This window comes from Pipistrellus hanaki (genome assembly GCF_964339955.1).
Source record: "Pipistrellus hanaki genome assembly, chromosome: 21".
NCBI classification, from domain to species: domain Eukaryota; kingdom Metazoa; phylum Chordata; class Mammalia; order Chiroptera; family Vespertilionidae; genus Pipistrellus; species Pipistrellus hanaki.
The window spans coordinates 400,000-419,183 of record NC_140523.1 but is presented as its reverse complement, the minus strand read 5'-3'; the positions used below and the strand labels follow the sequence as shown (position 1 = coordinate 419,183).

Below are 19,184 nucleotides of genomic sequence, written 5' to 3'. Positions count from 1 at the left end.
TAGATGTTTTTGGTTTTTTTAAAATCAGTTTCATCACAAAACAACAGGAAGACACTGTACATCTATAAGTCCCTGCCGGAGTCCAGGCTGTGACAGTGCGGCCCGGGCCTCGCACGCGGGGCTGCGGGCCGAGGGGCGCTCTTCGGCAGGGCGCAGGGAGCCCCTGGGGTGCCCCGAGGGGCTGGGCGGAGGCGGGGCCAGGACTTGGGCCGTGACCGTTGTTCTTCATATCATGCCCAGCGAGCTGTGGCACCATAATCATGACACAACTGTCCAGCCAGAGACAACGAAAAACCACACTGTACATTTGATTATCATACAAAAACACGCACTTTTCCTGTCTGAAACAGCACTGACAGTACCTAGTTTTTTAAGTTGCGAATCAAACGTGACGGAAGGCGCTGAGAGCAGTGTGCCGAGGAAGAAGGGGGGAAGGGAGGATCGGAACCCTTCCGAGGTCACCAGCTCTCACCCTGTCACCGTGAGGAGGCAGCTTTGTGGCAGGGCGGTCGCTGTGTCCCAAGGGGGTGGGGGGGCTGGGGATGGGAGGACGGGCTCCCGGAAAGGACTGACTGCTATCGATCAGGGGAGAAAAGCCCTTTTCCTCCAGGCAGCCGGCTGGCAGGGACACTGGGTCTCCTAAGACTCAGTAGGCAAGCCGGCCCCTTTGATTCAGACACATCATCTAACAGTTTATAAAAGGCAGATAATTCAATAGAAATAGCTATCTGTGATGTATAAAGGTAAGACATACTTTTGAAAAAACCTGTTTTAGAAAAGGAAGTCAGCGAGCTAGACGCCGTATTATAAAACGTTTATAAAAGCTCAGGACGACAGTTTTAACACAGTAACAGCCAGACTGGAGACATTCGCCCTGTCAGCGGAATGAGGGCGCTGGGGGCCTGGAGCAGACGTCCCGCCAGCGTGAGCTGGGCCCGCCGCTCGGCTTTGGCTCTCACGCACAATTTCAAGACAAGGAGCCTCAGACCAACAACGCCCCCGCCCGTCCCCTCTGCACACTGCGATCAAAAGCTGGGGGTGTGGAGGCCTCTTGCTATTTATCAAAGTGGCAGGACTCTGAGTGGCTGTTTTCTCCTCTTGTTCTCTCCTCCTAAGTCTTTTACGAACTTGGTCTGAACCCCGGCTGATGTGGCTCAGTGGACAGAGTGCTGGCCTGCGGACTGAAGGGTCCCGGGTTCAATTCCAGTCAAGGGCACGTGCCTGGGCTCAATCATCAGTGGGGGGTTGGCTCCGTGTGGACGGCCTGGCCCCTCGCCCCAGGCCTGGCCCCCACAGATCTGCTGTGGCCCTGGGGCCTCCCAGACGGACGGGACATTGCTCTGGGGACTCCTGCCTGTTGGCGTGAACTTAGTGTGAAAGGCCCGTCTCAGTACGCAGCGGGATGTGAACCCCCTAACCGCAAAGACAAACTCTCCTTAACCATGCTACTCAGACCTTCATCTCAGCGTCAAAGGCACTTCTACGTTCCGTTACGTCATCTGCAGCAAATGCTTCTCAAAGCTCACAGTGCACATGGATTTAAGGCTGGCTCGAGGACGGTAAGGGCACACGCACGGTTTTAAGACACAGTGATCTCCGGTCCCGAGCGACGGAAGTAGATTCCAGTGCTCGACCTTGGTCCCCGGGGAGTTCAAGGAGAGACAGACGACAGAAAGGCACCAGGGACAGACACCGATACCTCCTGCCGGCTGCTGGGGGCCGGCGACGCTCCCCGAAAAGAGGCTACACTACACACTACCCCGTCCTCTCCTGACTGCGGCTCTGGCTGCGGACACACCCTGACTCCCGCGGCCACAGTAGTACGTGGGGATGCCTGCCTGCGGGTCAGCAGAGCCGGACCTGGACACGGAGAGGAACACCGAGACCCGAGTGGACGCCTGTCTCCTAGCAACGGCGAGGGAAGCGCGGTTCAGCACGTTCCCAGCGTTAGTGCAAATCTCGGCGGTTACTCTTACGTATGAGATCATCGGGGCGCCGAGCGCCCAGGCTAGCCGCGTAACCCCAGGAGGACACCCAGGCCACGCCCGCTCAGTCCTCGGTGGCCAGCGTCTCCGTGGACAGCCAGATCTTGGCGCCGCTCAGGAACTTGCTCAGCGGCGTGCCCGAGATGCTGCGCCGGCAGAGGTTGCCGACGGGGGAGAAGGGGAAGGAGGAGGAGAGGAAGGCCGGCGTGCCCGAGGCGTCCTGGGGGCCGCGGGCCCGGAAGTACATGCGGCTCTGGTCCAGCTCGGCGTAGGCGGCCTCCAGCGGGCCCGCCCGGTGCTGCCGCAGTGTCCTGCTCAGCACGTCCACCTCGTCCGCCAGCAGCGAGAGCCGGTGGAAGGCGGTGATGGAGCCCCCGCGGTCGATCTGGGCCTCGGGGACCCAGCGGAAGTAGCACAGTTTCCAGAGCTTTATGTGCGCGCCCGACAGGCGGGGCAGCAGCAGGCCGTGCAGGTCGGCCGGCCTGCAGAGCCAGTCCCGGAAGCAGCGCTCCGGGCCCCCGGCGTGCGGGGGCGGCTCCGGCCTCGCCTGCAGGACCAGGGAGTTCCTGCGCGGGAGCGAGTCCTGGTCGCCGAGGAGTCCGTTCCGGAGGGAGGCCGGCACGCCCCGCAGGGTGGAGCTGTAGTTTCTCTGTGCGGGCGGAGAGAGAGGTTAGCACGCACGGCTGGCCGGCCTCCCTTCGGAGAGACAGCCAAGGTGCAGGCCAAGCAGACCCTGGGGCCACGAGAGCCGGGAGGGGCTTCAGCCTAGAGGACTGAGCTCCTGCCCTCCCAATGCTCCTAGTGCAAATTCCAGAAACCTCACATGTCACTGGAAATAAAACGTAAAAAGAGCTAGCCAGGCTTGATGGCTCAGAATGGTCAGAGCTGTTAACTCATTGACTCTAAGTTGAGTCACTGGAGATAAAATGTAAAGGGAGCTGGCCAACCTTGACGGCTCTGAATGGTCGGAGCTATTAACTCATTATCTAGTTGAGACAGTGGTAGTTGAGGCAACTCTAATTTGTTAATCACATGTAAATGTAAGTTGATTTTCTGTTGTTGGAACTTCCCGCCTAAGAGATGTCTTTGTCTCAGAATCTCAATAAAAGGAATGGTAAAAGGCCAGAGAGGGGTCAGTCTTCCCACTAGAGGTGGACTTCCCGCCTGGCCTCCATTTTCCCAAATTAACTCTTTTCCAGGCTCTCTCTCCATTTTAGCGTGAGGCCTTCTCCAGAAACCGGACCCTGAGTGGGCCCTGAACCACGCGGGTCATGTTAAGGGATCCCATAGCTTCTGGCTTGGAACAAACCTAGCCTGGCTGAGTCTAGAAGGAACAACAGGCAGAGGGTGGGTCTCTCAGGCCCCGAGCTGTGACCTGCTGACTCTCAGACACTGCCCAGGGCTCCGGGGCCTCCGGTGGTGAGGAGGGAGCCCCGTCGGGTAAAAAGTGTCCGATCCCGCAGGCCTGCCCTGCAGACGGGCTTGTCCCGGGAGGGGCTGACTCGGGAGGCCGGTGCTCTGGGGGGAGTTTCGGGGGTGCCCTCTCACCTTGGTCCGCTTGAAGGCCTTCCCGGAGCTGTTGCGCACGCAGGGCGCGCTCCTGCCGACGTACAGGGGGTTGTGGAAGAGCGTGCGGTCCTTGGCGGTGAACTGCAGGGACCAGTCCCACACCGAGGGGAACTTCAGGCCCTTCTCGTCGCCCAGCTGGATGTTCCTGCTGATGGCAAACTCCTGCAAAACACGACGTTTGGATCTCTGGAAAAGATGCCGAGGATCTCCTCGCGGGAGCCCCTGGTCCGGGGTTGGGCCGCCAGGCCCGGAGCCACGCGGCCCCCGAGGGCGGCACGTCTTCCCTCCGAGCGGCACCCCCGGCCGAGGGCCCGCCGCGCCCTGGTGAGCGAGCGCTCTGTCCCGAGACGGGAGGAAGCCAGGACTCACGCGTGTGCTGCCGCAAACGCCCATGTTGTCTCACAGCTGCAGCACCTTACCCGTGAGCCCGTGAGCATGCGTTTGTGCGGTCAGCTGTCAGGTATGTAACTGTCTTTGCTGACATGCATGTATGCCTCACCCATGGACACAGGCAGCAGTGTGGTGAAGGCCTGGGCCAGGGGGCAGGGTGGCTGGAGGGCTAACAGGGGGACCTATGTAATATTTCAGCAATACAGATTTTTTTTTTTTTTTTTTAACAATACAATCTTTTTAAAAAAAGAAAAACTGAAACCAAAGCTGCCTCTGGCTGGGGCGGCTGCCGTCTCTCCAAGTGGAGAGCCTGTGCCGCCGGTCCAGGGACCGCAGGGCCAGGACAGCCTGGGGCCGGGACCAGCCCGGGGCAGGGAGGGGGCGGTTGAAGGACGCACTGGACGTGCACGGCTTCCCGATGAAGCGCCACCCCGCGCCGCCCCCGCAGCCCTCACCGTGCTCTGCTTCACCCGCTGGTGCGGCGAGTTGAACAGGAAGGTGCCGAACAGGGAGATGCGGGTGCTGTCGCCCAGCACGGCCAGGTAGGTCTCGGAGAACTCGAAGGCGGCCGGGAACTGGTCCAGCAGCTGCCACGTGGCGTCCAGGAACAGCAGGAACAGCGGCGACTGCGGGCGGGACCAGAAGTGGGTTACCGACCGCGTCTTCCGGTCACACACTCACTTCGAGCTCATCGCTGCCGCGAGGAAGACACGGAGACAGAGCCCTGGCCCGCAGCCCGGCCCAGAGGAGCTGAGGATCTGGGGGCGACACAGCAGCTCAGGGCCCCCTCGAACGAGCACCGCAGCCCGCCTTCCTGGAGGCGTGGGGAGCGGGGGAACCGCCCACAGGCCGTGTGCCCGCGGGACGGGGACGGGAAGCCGGGAGCCTCGCCTGGACACACGGGTTAGCACATAAACCCACAGGACACCCGCCCACGCCCAGCTTCTGCAAATAGCTTCTGGTTGGCCCTGCAGGCTCGGCTTCCAGAAACGTCCCAGAGTTTCCGAAAATGACTGGATCCCAGGCCACAGGCCTCGCCCTAAAGACCGCGGGCAGTGCCTCCTCTGAAACAGCCCACAGCTCCGCTAGGGATCGAGGCGGCACTGACCCCACGGTGACCGGCAGGCCCCCTGCGCTTCCATTCCGGTTCCCCAGTTTCTAACCGCGTCCCCGGGCAGCAGCAGTGCCCGTGACCGGCCAGGGTGGTCCCGGCGCCCTGGAGTGCTCTGTGGCGATGGAAAAGCCCGCCTGGGCCCTGGGCCAGGCACAGTGCGTCTGCGACAAGCCCCCACTCGTAACAGGCGCCTGCGTACAAAAATGTGGCATTGCACAGCGGGTGTTCCAACAACCTAACGTGCTGGCCATCTGCCCTGTGGAAGAGTGGACGCAGCTCAAGTATTTCCAACTCGGAGGAACCCCACTGCCACCTGCCAGGCGTCACCTGGGCGGTGCCATGACTCGGCACGGCCCCCACGTGGGCTCGGATCCACGGGTCAGGCCCGGACTGTGAGCTGCGCTGTGTTCTGTGCGGCATTTAAAAGTCCCCCGTCACCCGGCCGGCGCGGCTCAGGGGCTGAGCATCGGCCTGTGAACCAGGAGGTCAGGGTTCGATTCCCGATCAGGGCACAGGCCCGGTTTGTGGGCTCGATCCCCAGTGGGGGTTGTGCAGGAGGCAGCCGATCCACGATTCCCTCTCCTCATAGATGTTTCTCTCTCTCCCGTCCCCTCTGACTTCAGTAAAAGTTATTAAAAGTAAGAGATAGGAAGCCCCGTCCCGCCCGGGGGCACGCCCCGCCCCGCAGACGGGCGGCGGCACCTGCTGCGTTACCTCCTTCTCCGACCGCTTGAGGTGGCTGCAGCGGTCCAGGAACTGGTAGCCCGCCATCACCCACTCCTTCTGAACCAGGCTCTGGAACCCAGGGAGCGTCCTGAAGTGGGGATCCAGCATCACTTGCACGAGAGACGCAACCACGCAGCTCAGGTCTCTGCCCTCCTCCTCTGTCGGAACGGAGAGAGAACGAGGACGTGGGAGCATGCCCGGGCTCACACTCCGACTGTAGCTCAACCGCGACCGGGGAGCGTGCACCGCTACTGCTCCCCGAGGCGTCTGAGGATCTTTACGGGAGCCGCGGCACTGGACAGCGGCAGAGATGCTCGGGGAGCTCCGGCTGCGCGTGTGCTCACATCCTGTGCAATGTGGCTTCAGAGCATCAGCAGGAAGCTCAGGGCTTATCAAACCGCATTCATAAGCTTAGCAATTCTATTGGCTATGGAGTTAGTCAACGCTTAAGTACGTTTTGCTAACAGAAAGATTTTATACTGCAGCCCTGACCGGTGTGGCTCAGTGGACAGAGCGTCAGTCTGCAGACTAAAAGGTCCCATCCAGGTTCGATTCTGGTCAAGGGCATGTACCTTGGTTGCGGGCACATTCCCCAGTGGGAGGTGTGCAGGAGGCAGCTGATGGATGTTTCTCATCAATGTTTCTAACTCTCTATTCCTCTCCCTTCCTCTCTGTAAAAAAAAAAATAAAATAAAATATATTTTTTTAAAAAGTAAGTTTTTATATTGCAATTATTCCTGCTAACCAGTAGACAAAATTCACATTACTGGCTATCCGAGTAGGTCAATTTCTTGACACCACCCTGTTTCTTTAGAGGCACATGGAGCAGGAGCATTCACACCCTATCAGTATGAACGAGGCACACAGCATGGTTAGAGAGAGCACGCCCGGCCAGGACGGACCCCGCGTGGCTCCATGAGGCCTGGGAGTGCCTCCCCAGCTCAGAGTGGAGGGTGCGCCTCCCTCCTGGCCGCCCACGCGCAGTCTCTGTGCCCTTCTGTTCTGACGTGTAAGGCCCGGGGTGTCTGGCGGCAGGGTTGTCAGGAAGGGACGGCTGACGTTACAGACACGGACTTGACCGTGGACGTGGTGCCCACGCTGGCTGTGATGGCCACCGCAGTGAGGGAGTTACCTTGGAGGACCACAGAGACCCGCCTGCTGTCCAGGGTGTACACGAGCTCTGCCGAGTGTCTCAGGAACGCCCTGGGGAGCGGAGAGAAAAATACTGTGAAAAACCCCATTTCCACGATAAAGGTATCTTTAAAGACCTTAAAATCAAGCAAACCTAATATTCCACTGCACACATTTGTCTTCTCCATGACCTTTGTGTGTTTCACCAGTATTTATGTGAATCTTCAACAGTCCGGTTTTTATACCCGGGAAACTCCCGGCCGCCGCTCCCACCTGCTGGTGGCGCCGTCACTGGGTGCCAGTGGGGCTGGCGCTGTCCGCGTGTGGGAGCGGCGGGGGCAGGAGTGGTCTGCCGGCAGACAGCACTGGGGGGCCGTGAGGGAACGGATCGAATGACAGGACAACCGAACCACTAGTTCCTTTCAAGGTGCATGAATTTGTGCACTGGGCCCCTAGCTTCAAAATATAAATCAAAGAAAAAGAGGAAAGTAGTTGTACAAACCTCACGTATTCTAGCCACCGAGTGCTTTCCAGCGACGATAGCCATCTCTCTTCAGTTTCTTCAAAAGGCTCTGCAATAACATCATTATATGGGCATGCAGTTATATTCACACACACACACACACACACACACACGCACGCTTTCAGGCGGTTTAAGCTTAATTTTTACATGATTAATACCAGAGTTAAGTGGTATGTCATTTTTAATATTAAAAAGTGGCTTAAATCTCAGTGTGTAAGTTGTTTTCTCATAAAAGCACCCCACCCTACCTGTCATGATTTCAAGGGGATTTATTGGGCTCATTTTCCCTCCCTAATGGAAAGCATTTGTTTGCAGTTTATTCTCCTGACCTTCTCATACAGTAATAATTTGTACAAACATCTCAATAACCCTCTACTTAAATAAGTCTGTTTCTACAATTTTAAGGAATATCACTTTTCCTGACATGCCTCATACAATGCTGTATTCCCCCATTCACTGCGCACACAAACATAAATATACATATATTATATATATAGATATATATATATGTATATATGTTTATATAAAAAAAGACGTTACCGTTGACACAGAGCTGTTTCAGCTTTACAAAAGCCGCTTGTATTTCTTGGATGTTGGGCAGGGTCTTATCCAAATCTGACTTATGAACGTCGCTCCTCTGCGGGTGGCTCTTGGTTATTGCGTTACAGATCCTAAGGAAGACAGAACCCTCAGTCACTAGTCACCCATGTATTCCACACACATTTCCCGACCACCTCCTGTGAGCCAATCGCTGCCCTGAGAGCTGGGGACGGAGAGGAACAGGGCAGGCCCGGCCTCCACCTGCATGGGCTCCCTCTGGGGGGCGTGGGGGGAATGAGGCACCAGCGGCCGCGGTGAGCCCCGAGTGAGGGTGTGTTCAGGGGAGCGCGGCGAGTCCGGCCCCACGGTCAGAGAAGCCCCAGGGAGCTGATGTGTGGCCAAACCCGAGAAGACCAGGAGCCGTCGCCGACCTGGGGAAAGGGTTCTGGGCAGACGACAGCTGGTGCCAAGGGCCTGGGCAGGACCAGCGGAGAGGACGTGTGTGCAGGGCCAGGAGGCGGCGACGCTCGGACACAGGGAGGAGAGAAAGAGGAAGCATCGGGAGGGACCCAGGTTCTGAGAGCAGTGGGGAGAGGCGGGGGCCGTGTCTGAGCCGGTCTTGGACACGATGAGCTGAGGGGGCCTGAGTGTGTTCCCTGGGCCTCTGGGTGAACTAACACGACCAGCCAGTCCCCCGGTGTCAGCCGGCCCGCAGTCCCCCCGGTGTCAGCACCTCTGGTCGATCTTCCGCTGCTGCAGCAGGTCCTTGACGAGGGCCGTCCGCACCAGGGCACTGCCGTTCGGGTGGCTCCAGCTCCACAGCTGCAACGGAGAGAGCCTCGTGTGAGCAGGAGGGAGACGGGGCCCCGTGTGACCAGGCATGACGGGGCCCCGCGTGACCAGGCATGATGGGGCCTCGGTGACCGGGAGACAGAGCCCCCCATGCTCTGAAACCCAGCAGCTGTCACTCACCGGCATCCTTCTTCCGACGAAAGAGTGGGAGAAGGTCTTCAGGTCCTGGTCAGCCAGGGAGCTGGGCACCACGAAGTATTCCGGAAGGCTGAGGGGAGAAAGCAAACCACGCCATCAGGCCCGTCGTGCTGTGGGCAGGGCAGGGTGCCGTGACCCCAGGGGTCATCAAACCCGTTCCTCCCCCGAATGTGCACCCCATTGCGCAGCCATCCCGTGGACCCTGAGGACACTGACCGTCCAGACATCGCATGTCTGGTGCGGCCACGGACAGACCTCCTAGGGGAGCAGGGAAAAGCCACAGGAGGTGTGGGCATGTTGTCCACAATGACTGTCAGGCCAGCAGGACTGAAAAGCACGCCCACCATGTTCTCCTGCCGGCGAAGACCCCTGAAACCCAGCACACCCACACACTCCCGAGAAGCTGCAGGGCCCTCCCCACTCCCCCCCCATCCAGAGACAGGCCAACTCCGGGCCCCATCCGACAGCAGTTCCTCGGGGGCAGCCCCATGCCATGTAAGACACCCCCTTCTTTCCTCCCCGCGGCCAACGGACCGTGAGACATTTACAAGATGCAGACACACGCACGCACACACACGCGTGCACACACATGCACACACACACACACACACACACACACACACACACGGACCGGATCGCCCCCGGCGGGAGGCGGGCGGCGGCTCCCGGACTCACCACGTGGAGATCATGTAGCCCTCGTTCACGGAGCTCACTCTCCAGCCCGAGGCGCCCGTCCGCTTGACCTCGCGGTCCCAGTCGGAGTAGGTCTCGAAGAGCGGCGTCTTCTGGCCGCCGCCCGCCCCGCCGCCCGCGGGGAGCCCGTTGGGCGTGCTGGCTGCGAGGAAGAGCAGCGTCACCGGTGTCCTCGCACCCGCCTCCAGCTCCCGTCCTCTCCTGTCCACACCCTCAGGGCTCCTCCCTGAGACGTGCGAGGTTTCCTCCCAGCGTCCGAGGGCAGTGACCCTGAGACCGTGTCAGCAAGAGGAGCCTCGCTGAAAGCGCCCGTCCGGCGGGAGGCCAGTGTCTCAGGACGTCACACGCAGACCAGCGCTGCTCGCCGAGGCCGAAGGTCGCGCCTGAGGCTCGCACTCCTTCAGGAGCACAGTCTGACACTACCGCTTTACAAGGATGAGCTTGTGCTCTCGGACAGCGTCTGCCCACGGACCAGCTGACCGGGGAACAGCCTCGTGGCTTCTTTCCCTCAAAGGCCCCTTGTTCCCCGGCCGCGGTGACCAGCGCCTGCGCTCATCCCCTCCTCCGTCACTGCCGCCGTGGGGGGAGCCCAGGCATCTAACCCCCCCCTCAGAGCACCGCAGGGACACCTCGCCCGCAGGCCTTCCTGTGCCAATAGCCCTGCCCCCGCCTGCCTGCAGAAAGGACTCTAACCCGCCGGAGCCCAGATGCCATCCAGAGGCTCCGGTGGCACTGGGCCGCCCTCACTCACAGGCCCGGCCTCTGACTGCGGAGTGGGGGGTCTCAGTGGGGGTCTCAGGCTCCGTCAGACCCTAACGAAGCCGCTGATGCTTCTGCAAGAGCGTGGAGGGCGCCAAAGGCTGTGGAGCCTTCACAGCACACTGCCAGGGTCACGCTTAGGAAGTACTTGCTTGAGGAAGAGGAGCTTTAAGTATGTGTCATGTTATCCACAAGCTACACGTAAGGAGTCACAGAGAACTGACTGATGCGCACAAGGAGTTCAGGGGAAGGCTCTGGGCTAAATAAAGCACTTGAGGTCTCATTAACCCGGAGAGGCCCCCAGGACCGGAGGAGGAACACCGAAAGGAAGTGAAGCAGCAGCAGGTCAAGCCAACGCAGAACGAAGCTCCTGAGCCTGAGGCTGAGGCCCCGTACGCTGGGCTCTGCCCTTTCTACCGGATAAGCAGCATCAGCAAGAACTGGCCCGGATCCTCAAGCAATGTAAGCGGGAGCCGGTGACCGTCCTGCCACTCCCGTACCCCCGAAACATCCCTCCTAGCTGCTGTCCTTGACCGTGGCCCTTGACCGTGACCCTGATGATCACACTGACAGCTCGGGGCTGACCCAAAGGCAGCCCGACAGTCAGGACCTACGCTGCTTTCGCACACTCAGGAGTTCCTTTACGTTCAGAAGTGAATTTACGTCAACTGCGCTGTTCAAGTCTAGATTACAACGAGTTACGTTTTGGTGAGAAAAACGGTCACACTCCATCAACACTGTGCCGCCAGGACAAAGCGCCGTCTGACACGCATGACCTCGTGTCCTCCAGGGAAGGTCCCTGCCAGGTGTCTTCCAGAGCAGTGAGCCTGCCTCATGCCTCCCGCAATGCGGGTCCCGTTCCCACCGCAATGCCGGTGCAGCCTAGTGACACTGCGGTCACCCCACTCCGCAGACTACCCAGGTCACTACCACATGTTCCGAGGCAGCAGCATGTCAGGACCGGTGCGGTCAATAAGTTATAAGACCCCTCCAGGCCGAGCCGGGCGAGGGACCTTCCACTGTGAATGTGTAACTGATTCACTTTTCTCCCGCGAGGAGGGGGCGCCCACGTGCCTCGGGAGGCAGGCGGTCGTGCGGTCACGCGCCCACAAGGGGCCAGTGTAAGACGTGACCTCTTCGTTTCCTCCCCATTCTTTTATGAGGTTTTAAGAAATGGTTGGTTAAAATGACGTTGGTATATAGAACTAACGTACAGAATCACATGACCATCTGGAGTTCTCCGTGGTGATGTCATTGCCGACACAGATATGTGGACAGAACTATTGCATATTTATAAAAACTGCCCCGCCCTAGCCTGTGTGGCTCAGTGGATAGAGCATCGGCCTGCAGAATGAAGGGTCCCGGGTTCGATTCCGGTCAAGGGTGAGTGCCTCAGTTGCAGGCTCGACCCCTGGCCCTGGCTGGGTGCATGCAGGAGGCAATCAATCAGTATGTCTCTCTCATCATCGGTGTTTCTCTCCCCCCTCTTCCTCTATGGAATCAATAAACAAGCCCAGCCTCTTCCTCCCCTCAATCTCCTTCTGTTGTGAAGTCCACTAAAAAGCGTCACCACCTCAGCTTCTGAACTCACACCTCGCCAGAAAGATGGTGCGTTTCAAACATCTCTTCATTTCCTGCCACGTTTCTTTTTTTCTTTAATACATTAAAAAAATATATATTTTTATTGATTTCAGAGAGGAAGGGAGAGAGAAACATCAATGAGGAGAGGGCATCATTGACTGGCTGCCTCCTACATGGTGGCCCTGGCCTGCAACCCAGGCACGTGCCCCTGACCAGAATCGAACCTGGGACCCTTCGGTCCGCAGACTGATGCTTTACCCACTGAGCCACACCGGCCAGGGCTCCTGCCAGGCTTCTCAGAAGACGGGATTCACTCCGGCTCCAGTTAGGAGAGGCGAATGCACCGTCCCCGGCACAGGCACAGGCCGACCCGGGGCAGACGGTGCCACTTCCTGTTCCGGCCGCTCGCCGCGCTGCCCGCCGCGCCTTCGGGGACCAGACAGCCCCGTCTGCAGGCAGCGCCTCCTCTCTCGGGCGGGAGCCGGCCCCCCCAGCCCCCGGCGCAGTCACAGCGGCTCCTGAGGAGCACCACGCGAAGGGGCAGTCATAACAGGGAACGTTCTCTGTTTACCTGAGCTGTGGTACTTCTTCCCGACGTACTCAAAGGCGAAGAGGAGCTGGAGGTCTGTGGGCTGGGAGTAGTGAGCGATGGCAAGGCACACCTAGGAGAGAGTCTGCGTTTAGAATTCCACGGTAACACAGAGGTCAGGGAGATGCACGCGGAGGCCTGGCTGTGGGCACGGCCGGGGGCAGGGGCCGCGGGGACTGATGTCCACGCCGCGCTTGGACCGGGAACGTGGACGAGCCCCCAGGGGCCAGGCGCTCACTCACGGCCCCCAAGACACTGTTAGCCTTCAGTGAGCAGGTGGCACGCAGCAAGGGCCTGCCGAGTTGAATTTTAACAGGAAAGTAATTTCATTCAAACAAACGACCCTTGAAAACCAGAGAAGCATTCTCCCAAAAGGCGGTGAGCAACACACCGACGCCTAGGAGAGAGAAAGCCTCAGCTTGTGCGTCTGAAAAATGGAGACGGAGCCGCAGCCGGGCGGGAATGGCCCGCCCTGATGCCCCGTGGCCTCCGGGGAGCGCCCGACAGGAATGTGCCGCTCATTCTGCCGCTGACCGAGCCCCGGGCTGGCCGGTGGAGGAAGCCCTCTGGGTGAGCGAGGGGGAGGAAGCTGAAGACAGTGCACGCAGAGGACAGCAGAGCCCTTCCCGAGAAAGAGGCAGGAAAAGCACAAGGCCGCACGACGTACGCTAGGGGTGTCAAACTCAATCAGAGAAGGGGCCAAAATCTAAAATCCAGCCTAAATCGCGGGCCGAATGGTTTACTGAACAGTCATAAACTGACAATGTCATAAACTGACAGCGGAGTGCAGTGATGACAGCGCGGTGCGGGCCACATGGCAAGGCCTGGCGGGCTGGATTTGGCCCGCGGGCCTTGTGTTTGACACATGTGACGTACGCGGACAGTGAGCGAGCAGGGAAGGTGGGGGCGGGCTGATCAAATCCTATTAACTGGTGGGTGTGTGTCAGCTTCGGGCTTAAGACGGAATGAAAAAGCTTCCCACAGAACGCTTCCTGCCTCGACAATTCCTCTACAAAAGGGGTGGGGGTGGGGGGGATGTGGGCCGCTGAGAAATGCAAAGTTCCCCCCAGAGAACTGAAACGGACCGGGCACAATCCGGGACCGGAATGAGCTGAACCAGAACAAAACCAGCCATATTACCTTTTTGGCACTTTCGGGCCCGGATTCATCGAAGCGAAAGCGGACGATCCTGAAGTCTTTGCAGTAAATGATTAACTCGGTTGGGTTGAACTTCAGCTTCTGGTTGGGGCCCAGGACTTTCTGCTTCCTCTTGTGGTCGTTCACTGAGAGGGGGGACAGCACAGCATGAGAACGTGAGTGAGTTCTTGTTTCTCTCTCTGCGGCTCCCGGACGCACGCGAGCGATGGCGACTGGAAGGACACCCACCCCTGAGCACCGCCTCCCGGACCCTCCCAGCACTTATCTGTGCGTCTTCGCACTTCGGGGGATTGACTTTAATGACTTATTTTTAATATATCTTAATTGATTTTTTAAGAAAGGAAGGGAGAGGGATAGTTAGAAACATTCGTGAGAGAGAAACATCCATCAGCTGCCTCCTGCACACCTCCTACTGGGGATGTGCCCGCAACGAAGGTTCATGCCCTTGGCCGGAATCGAACCCGGGACCCTTCAGTCCGCAGGCTGACGCTCTATCCACTTGGCTGGGGGATCGATTTCAACTTTGCCTTTGAAGGTATGTATTTTAAATGATTGTTTGCACGCCAACCACCACCATCTAGATACATTTTATGATTAAAATTTTAATTTAAAAGAGGACAAATACTAGGAATTATAAAAAGCGATTCATTTTTATACCTCCATTTTAAATTAATTTTTTTACCTCTGTCTTTAATGAATGTTCCTGGGACTCAAAAAAAAAAGGAGAAAAACCTACAAAAATAAACTTCCAACCCAAGTATCTGATTATCTTCAAGCAATTCTTCCAGAGTAGAATCAGCTTTAAGGGCCTGAGTAGAGAATAATATGGCCCAGCCAGTGTAGCTCAGTGGTTTGATTCCCGGTCAGGGCACACGCCTGGGTTGTGGGCTCCATCCACAGTAGGGGGCGTGCAGGAGGCAGCCGAGCCATGATCCTCTCTCACCACTGATGTTTCTATCTCTCTCTCCCTCTCCCTTTCTCTCTGAAATCAATAAATATATAGAAGTATGTATGTATTTACATATAAAAGGCTAAGTGACCGTCCGGCTGTCCGGCACACGTGACACACGCTGACCACCAGGGAGCAGATGCTCAGAGCAGGAGCTGCCAAGCTGTGGTGACTCGGGAGCAGAGAGGAGGAAGCCCCAATTCTCCTAATTAGCTTCCTTCCAGTGTGCATGGACCTGCGCCCTCGGCCACCAGCACACGTATGAAAAGAAGAGCACGCACCTGCGACGATTTGCTCGACACACGTCAAGGGGACATCGTGCTCGCCGAGAAGAAGGTTCCTGTAATGGAACTTCTGAAACACAAAGCCACGTTCACGTCAGCTCTCTTCCCGTGGCCCGCGCCCTGGGGACCACAGCCCCGCGGCGCTCCCGGCGTCAGGGGCCTCGGCACGGCCGCACGGACAGGACCTACCTGCAGGGGCATCGGGTCGTCCGTGACGAAGGAGATTTTGAAGTTGCTGCAAATCAGCTTCCCCCACAGGTCGTACTGACTCGTGTCGGTTGCAATGCACTTTCTCACGAAGCTGACCTCGTTCACAACGATTTCTCCTGTCAAGAAAGAAGGAAAGCCATCGTTGTGTGCGCCACCTCCCCGCCGTAACGCATCAGCAGGCGACAGTGAGGACCGTGGGCACACAGCGCCTCCGAGAGGGTCTTTCCTCAACATGAAGCAGCTCGCCGCGAGCAGAACACAGAACAGCACACACGGGCGAGCGTGTCACGGGGATGTACAGACACACGAGGCCTCCCCAACCAGGCTGCCTTCATTTCCAGACGGCGGCCATGGCCGTGTGCTCCCCCGGATCCGATTACAAAGCCTGACAATCAGGGCGCTCACTGTCACTGGACGCGTGGCTCACTGCGAAAACGCCGCCGAGGGGGCCAGGGACAGGGCGGAGCCCACACGCAGCCTGAGCAGGGCCGAGCCTGGCGGGAGCCCTTCCCGGATCGGCCTCCCGCCCCGGTCTGGCCCAGGGGACCCTCCTCGGTGCCCTGCCGCCCTCCAGGGGAGCACATCCCCAGCGCGCTGGCACTGACCAGGGCGGGACCCTGTCTCCTCCAGCTCCCGACTCCTGGGCCTGCAGTGAGGACCGGGGGATCGGGGCCTGCAGAGCGGCGAGCCCTCGGGCCGCAAGGTGACCGAGGCCCAGTCTCCGGCTTACTTCACGAAGCAGGCGAGCTGAGACCGCCAGCACACACCACAGCCTGACCGCACCATGTCTCAGTCTCTCTCTCTCTCTCTCTCTCTGCTCCATAAAACGAGGCTCGTTTTAAATTCAGGCTCACGTTCCTCCTGAGCCGCCGGTAACCGTACACAAACAATGATTTTGTGTTCTGATTCTCATCTGCTTACTGGGTTACGGGTTCAGGCTCTGGGCAGCTGGGGGCAGGGATATCCTTGAACCCCAGGCGCCGGGCCAAAGCAGAACACGTGAGGCCGCACGGGGAACAATGGCTCCTTGTCCCCGGGGCCGCGTGAAGCCACGGGTGACCCGCCACGGCTCCGCGTGGCTTCTGACGGCCGAGGGCCGGGCCCTCGCTGCCTCACTCACTTCACCGGTCCCCTCGATCGCGGGGAGGCTGAGAGCAGAGGAGGGGCGGCGAGGTGCCGGGTGTGTGTGTGTGTGTCCGGAGAGGGGGCGTGACAGGCGAGGCAGGAAGCAGAGACCACGACGGGGCGGCCAGACGGACAGAGACCGGGAAGCGCGTGGGAAGGACAGACGAGAGGGCAGGCGGCAGACACGCTAATTTGGGGTTGGCGAGAGGTTCGGGAAGGGCTAGGCTGAGTGCAAACAGAACGCTGGGGCCACCACGGGTGCGAGCTCAGAGCCACCGCAAACACCAACACGGGTCAGGAGGGCCGGGCTGAGCCGCGGCTCCCGGACAAGCAGACCTCGCACGGTCAGAGAGGCTCCCGGCCGCCCCAGAAACCTGCGCCTTTTAGGCAGAAAGGGACGTTCTGGGGCTGATTCTACAGAACAGATGACCCCCGAGGGACAGTCCTTCAAGCCTATGGACGTTAACATCCCCATCAGCCTATCTCAGAGGTGAGAGCGACGTTTAAAAGCCCAGCCCAGCATCTGCAGCCGAGACCGCGTACGGGCGTCAGATCGTAACACGGAAGCGGGATCGAAGCCCGGCCAGGGGGACGAGGGGCCTCAGGGGCAGTTCTGTTCTGACCCCGGGAGTCTCCGGGAAGGACACTGTGCCCCGGGGGTGGGGCCGGGGGCAGCTTGGGGGACGCTGGAGACTCGCTGGTGGTCTGGATGAGGCGGTGGAAGAGGGGGACCCCCCAGTGGATAAACACCCTGCCCAGCACAGAACAGCCCCTCCCACAAGACAATGGGCCCCAAAACGTCAAGCAAAAGGGCCTCTGTGGGGAAGGTGCACCCGCAGAAACAGCTGACACCTCCGGGAAAAACACAAAACACAACCCTCGCCGAGTCAGGAATTCAAAGTTCACTGAGCCGTGTCACTGGTTTCCAGAGACCCAGCCGCCATAACGCTGCCATAAACGCTGCTTTTCGTGCTGTTAGGGCGACGGCCAGGCAGGCAGGCAGGCAGGCAGGACACAGAGTACGCCACTGCCTCGGTCATCAGAGGCCGCTTGGGGGAAAGAGCGGGCTCGGCCCCGGCTGGCGGCTCAGTGGTTAGAGCGCCGGCTTGCGGACCTGGAAGGGTCTCAGGTTCCATTCCCAGCTGAGGGCGGGCGTCTGGGCAGCAGGTCCCATCCCCGGCCAGCCCTGTAGGGATGAATTTGGGTAGCAACCCAGGGATGTTTCTCCTTCTCTATCTCTCTAACTGTCCACCTCCCTCGTGCTCTCTCTAAAAAAATACCAGCTGAAACCGGTGTGGCTCAGTGGATAGAACGTCAACCTGCGGACTGAAAGGTCCTGGGTTCGATTCCGATCAAGGGCATGGACCTTGGTTGAGGGAACATCCCCAGTGGGGGGGGTGCAAGAGGCAGCTGATCGATGATGATTCTCTCTCATGGATGTTTCTAGATCTCTATCCCTCTCCCTTCCTCTCTGTGAAAAATCAATTAAAAATTATATACATATAAAATAAAGTGAAATAAAAAACATCAATGGGCCCTGGCTGGTTCGGTTCAGTGGACAGAGCATCAGCCGAGACCCACACCCGTCCCTCCTCCGCCCGCAAGGACCTGCCAGCACCCCTGGCAGCAGCTCACCTGGCAGCAGCACCGGCTCCAGCTTTTTAATCTTCGGCTCCGAATCGAACTTGTCCTCCGCCTGAAACACGGGCGCAAACGGCACAATTCAACACCTCCGCTGCCCCCAGGAGACACACACCGAACCCCACGTTCTGCTTTCTACCTGGTGGCCCTAGGGGACCCCAATCTGCACCCGTCCGGTCCGTCGTCCCCCTTCAATCCTTTCCCATTTTTTTTTTTTTTAAACCAAGTTTTCTTAAAGAGCGACTCGGAAGCTGGACACTAAGACATCAAGGGCCGGGCAGGTGCCCTAACCCCATCCCTAGTCCCCATCCCCCGGCCGGTCACGTGGGCGGACGCCCTGGGGGCAACGGGACGGACGGGACAGACATATGGTCGCTGGGCTCGCAGCTCCGGGCGCAGCATGGCAGCGGCCGGCGGAGTTTGACAACTTTTCCCCGAGTGAGTGGGGGCTCTGGCTGGGGACAGGGGGGGACGGGGGCACCGAGGACCAGGGGCCATGGCGACAGGTGGCCTCCGGGTCCCCAGCTCACGGGCCGGCCGGCCGGCGGCTCCCGGAGCGCGGAGGGAGGAGAGGGACGCGCGGGGAGGGGGGCGCGTACCTGGGGCGGCGGCAGCAGGTAGGACCGGAAGGTGGGTCTGGGCGGCTTGAGGGAGAACATGGTCCCGCCCCGGCCCGCTCGCCAGCCGGACCCGCCGCGGGCTGAGCGCTCCCCGTGTGGCCAGCCGGGCCCGGCGCGCGGACGGGCGGGGAGGAGCCGGGGGGCGGGGGGCAGAGTCGGGACGGGGCCGACGGCGGCCGCCCGAGCCCATCCCCGGAAGTGGCCCTGCCCCGAGAGACGGCGGCGGCGCGCGCGCGGGGCTGGCGGCCGGGCGCTCAGGGCCTCCGGGCCTCGCCCGCGCCGCCGTCACGCAGGGCTGTCGCCGCGTCGCCGCGCACCCGCCGCCGCCGCCGCCGCCGGGACCTCCTCAGCGAGGGCGCAGGGGGGAGCGGCGCGCGACGGCCATCTTGGGCGCGCAGCCGCGGGGAGGGCGCGCCTACGGTGGCCCGCGGGGGTCACGGCGGCCCCCAGGGAGCTACGGTGGCCCGCGGGGGTCAAAGGCCGCCCGCGGAGGTCCTGCCGGCCCCCTGGGAACTCTACGGCGACCGCGGGAGCGGGCCCGGGAACGGCCGTGGCTCGGAGCCTCCTCGGTCGGGTCGCGTCCGTCCCTCCGCTCCTGGGACCCTCT

General features: G+C 59.9%; 1 protein-coding gene across 2 annotated transcripts; it reads right to left on the bottom strand.

Annotated features, from left to right (window-relative positions):
- Positions 1-7: 7 nt before the first annotated feature.
- MTMR10 (myotubularin related protein 10) lies at positions 8-18,991 on the bottom strand. Of its 2 annotated transcripts, XM_084869346.1 has the most exons (16): positions 18,557-18,759; positions 17,952-18,012; positions 15,171-15,307; positions 14,979-15,051; positions 13,731-13,873; positions 12,573-12,663; positions 9,644-9,803; positions 8,951-9,038; positions 8,712-8,800; positions 7,979-8,109; positions 7,418-7,487; positions 6,917-6,987; positions 5,773-5,942; positions 4,400-4,570; positions 3,534-3,716; positions 8-2,634 (listed from the first exon to the last, which is right to left on the bottom strand). In XM_084869346.1, exons 1-16 carry the CDS (start codon positions 18,614-18,616, stop codon positions 2,050-2,052), a joined length of 2,283 nt encoding a protein of 760 aa, XP_084725472.1. In that variant the 5' UTR covers positions 18,617-18,759; the 3' UTR covers positions 8-2,049. The 2 variants fall into 2 exon arrangements, with proteins under 2 accessions (XP_084725472.1, XP_084725473.1); XM_084869347.1 differs by lacking the exon at positions 17,952-18,012 and having other exon boundaries at positions 18,557-18,991.
- Between the last annotated feature and the right edge of the window lie 193 nt (positions 18,992-19,184).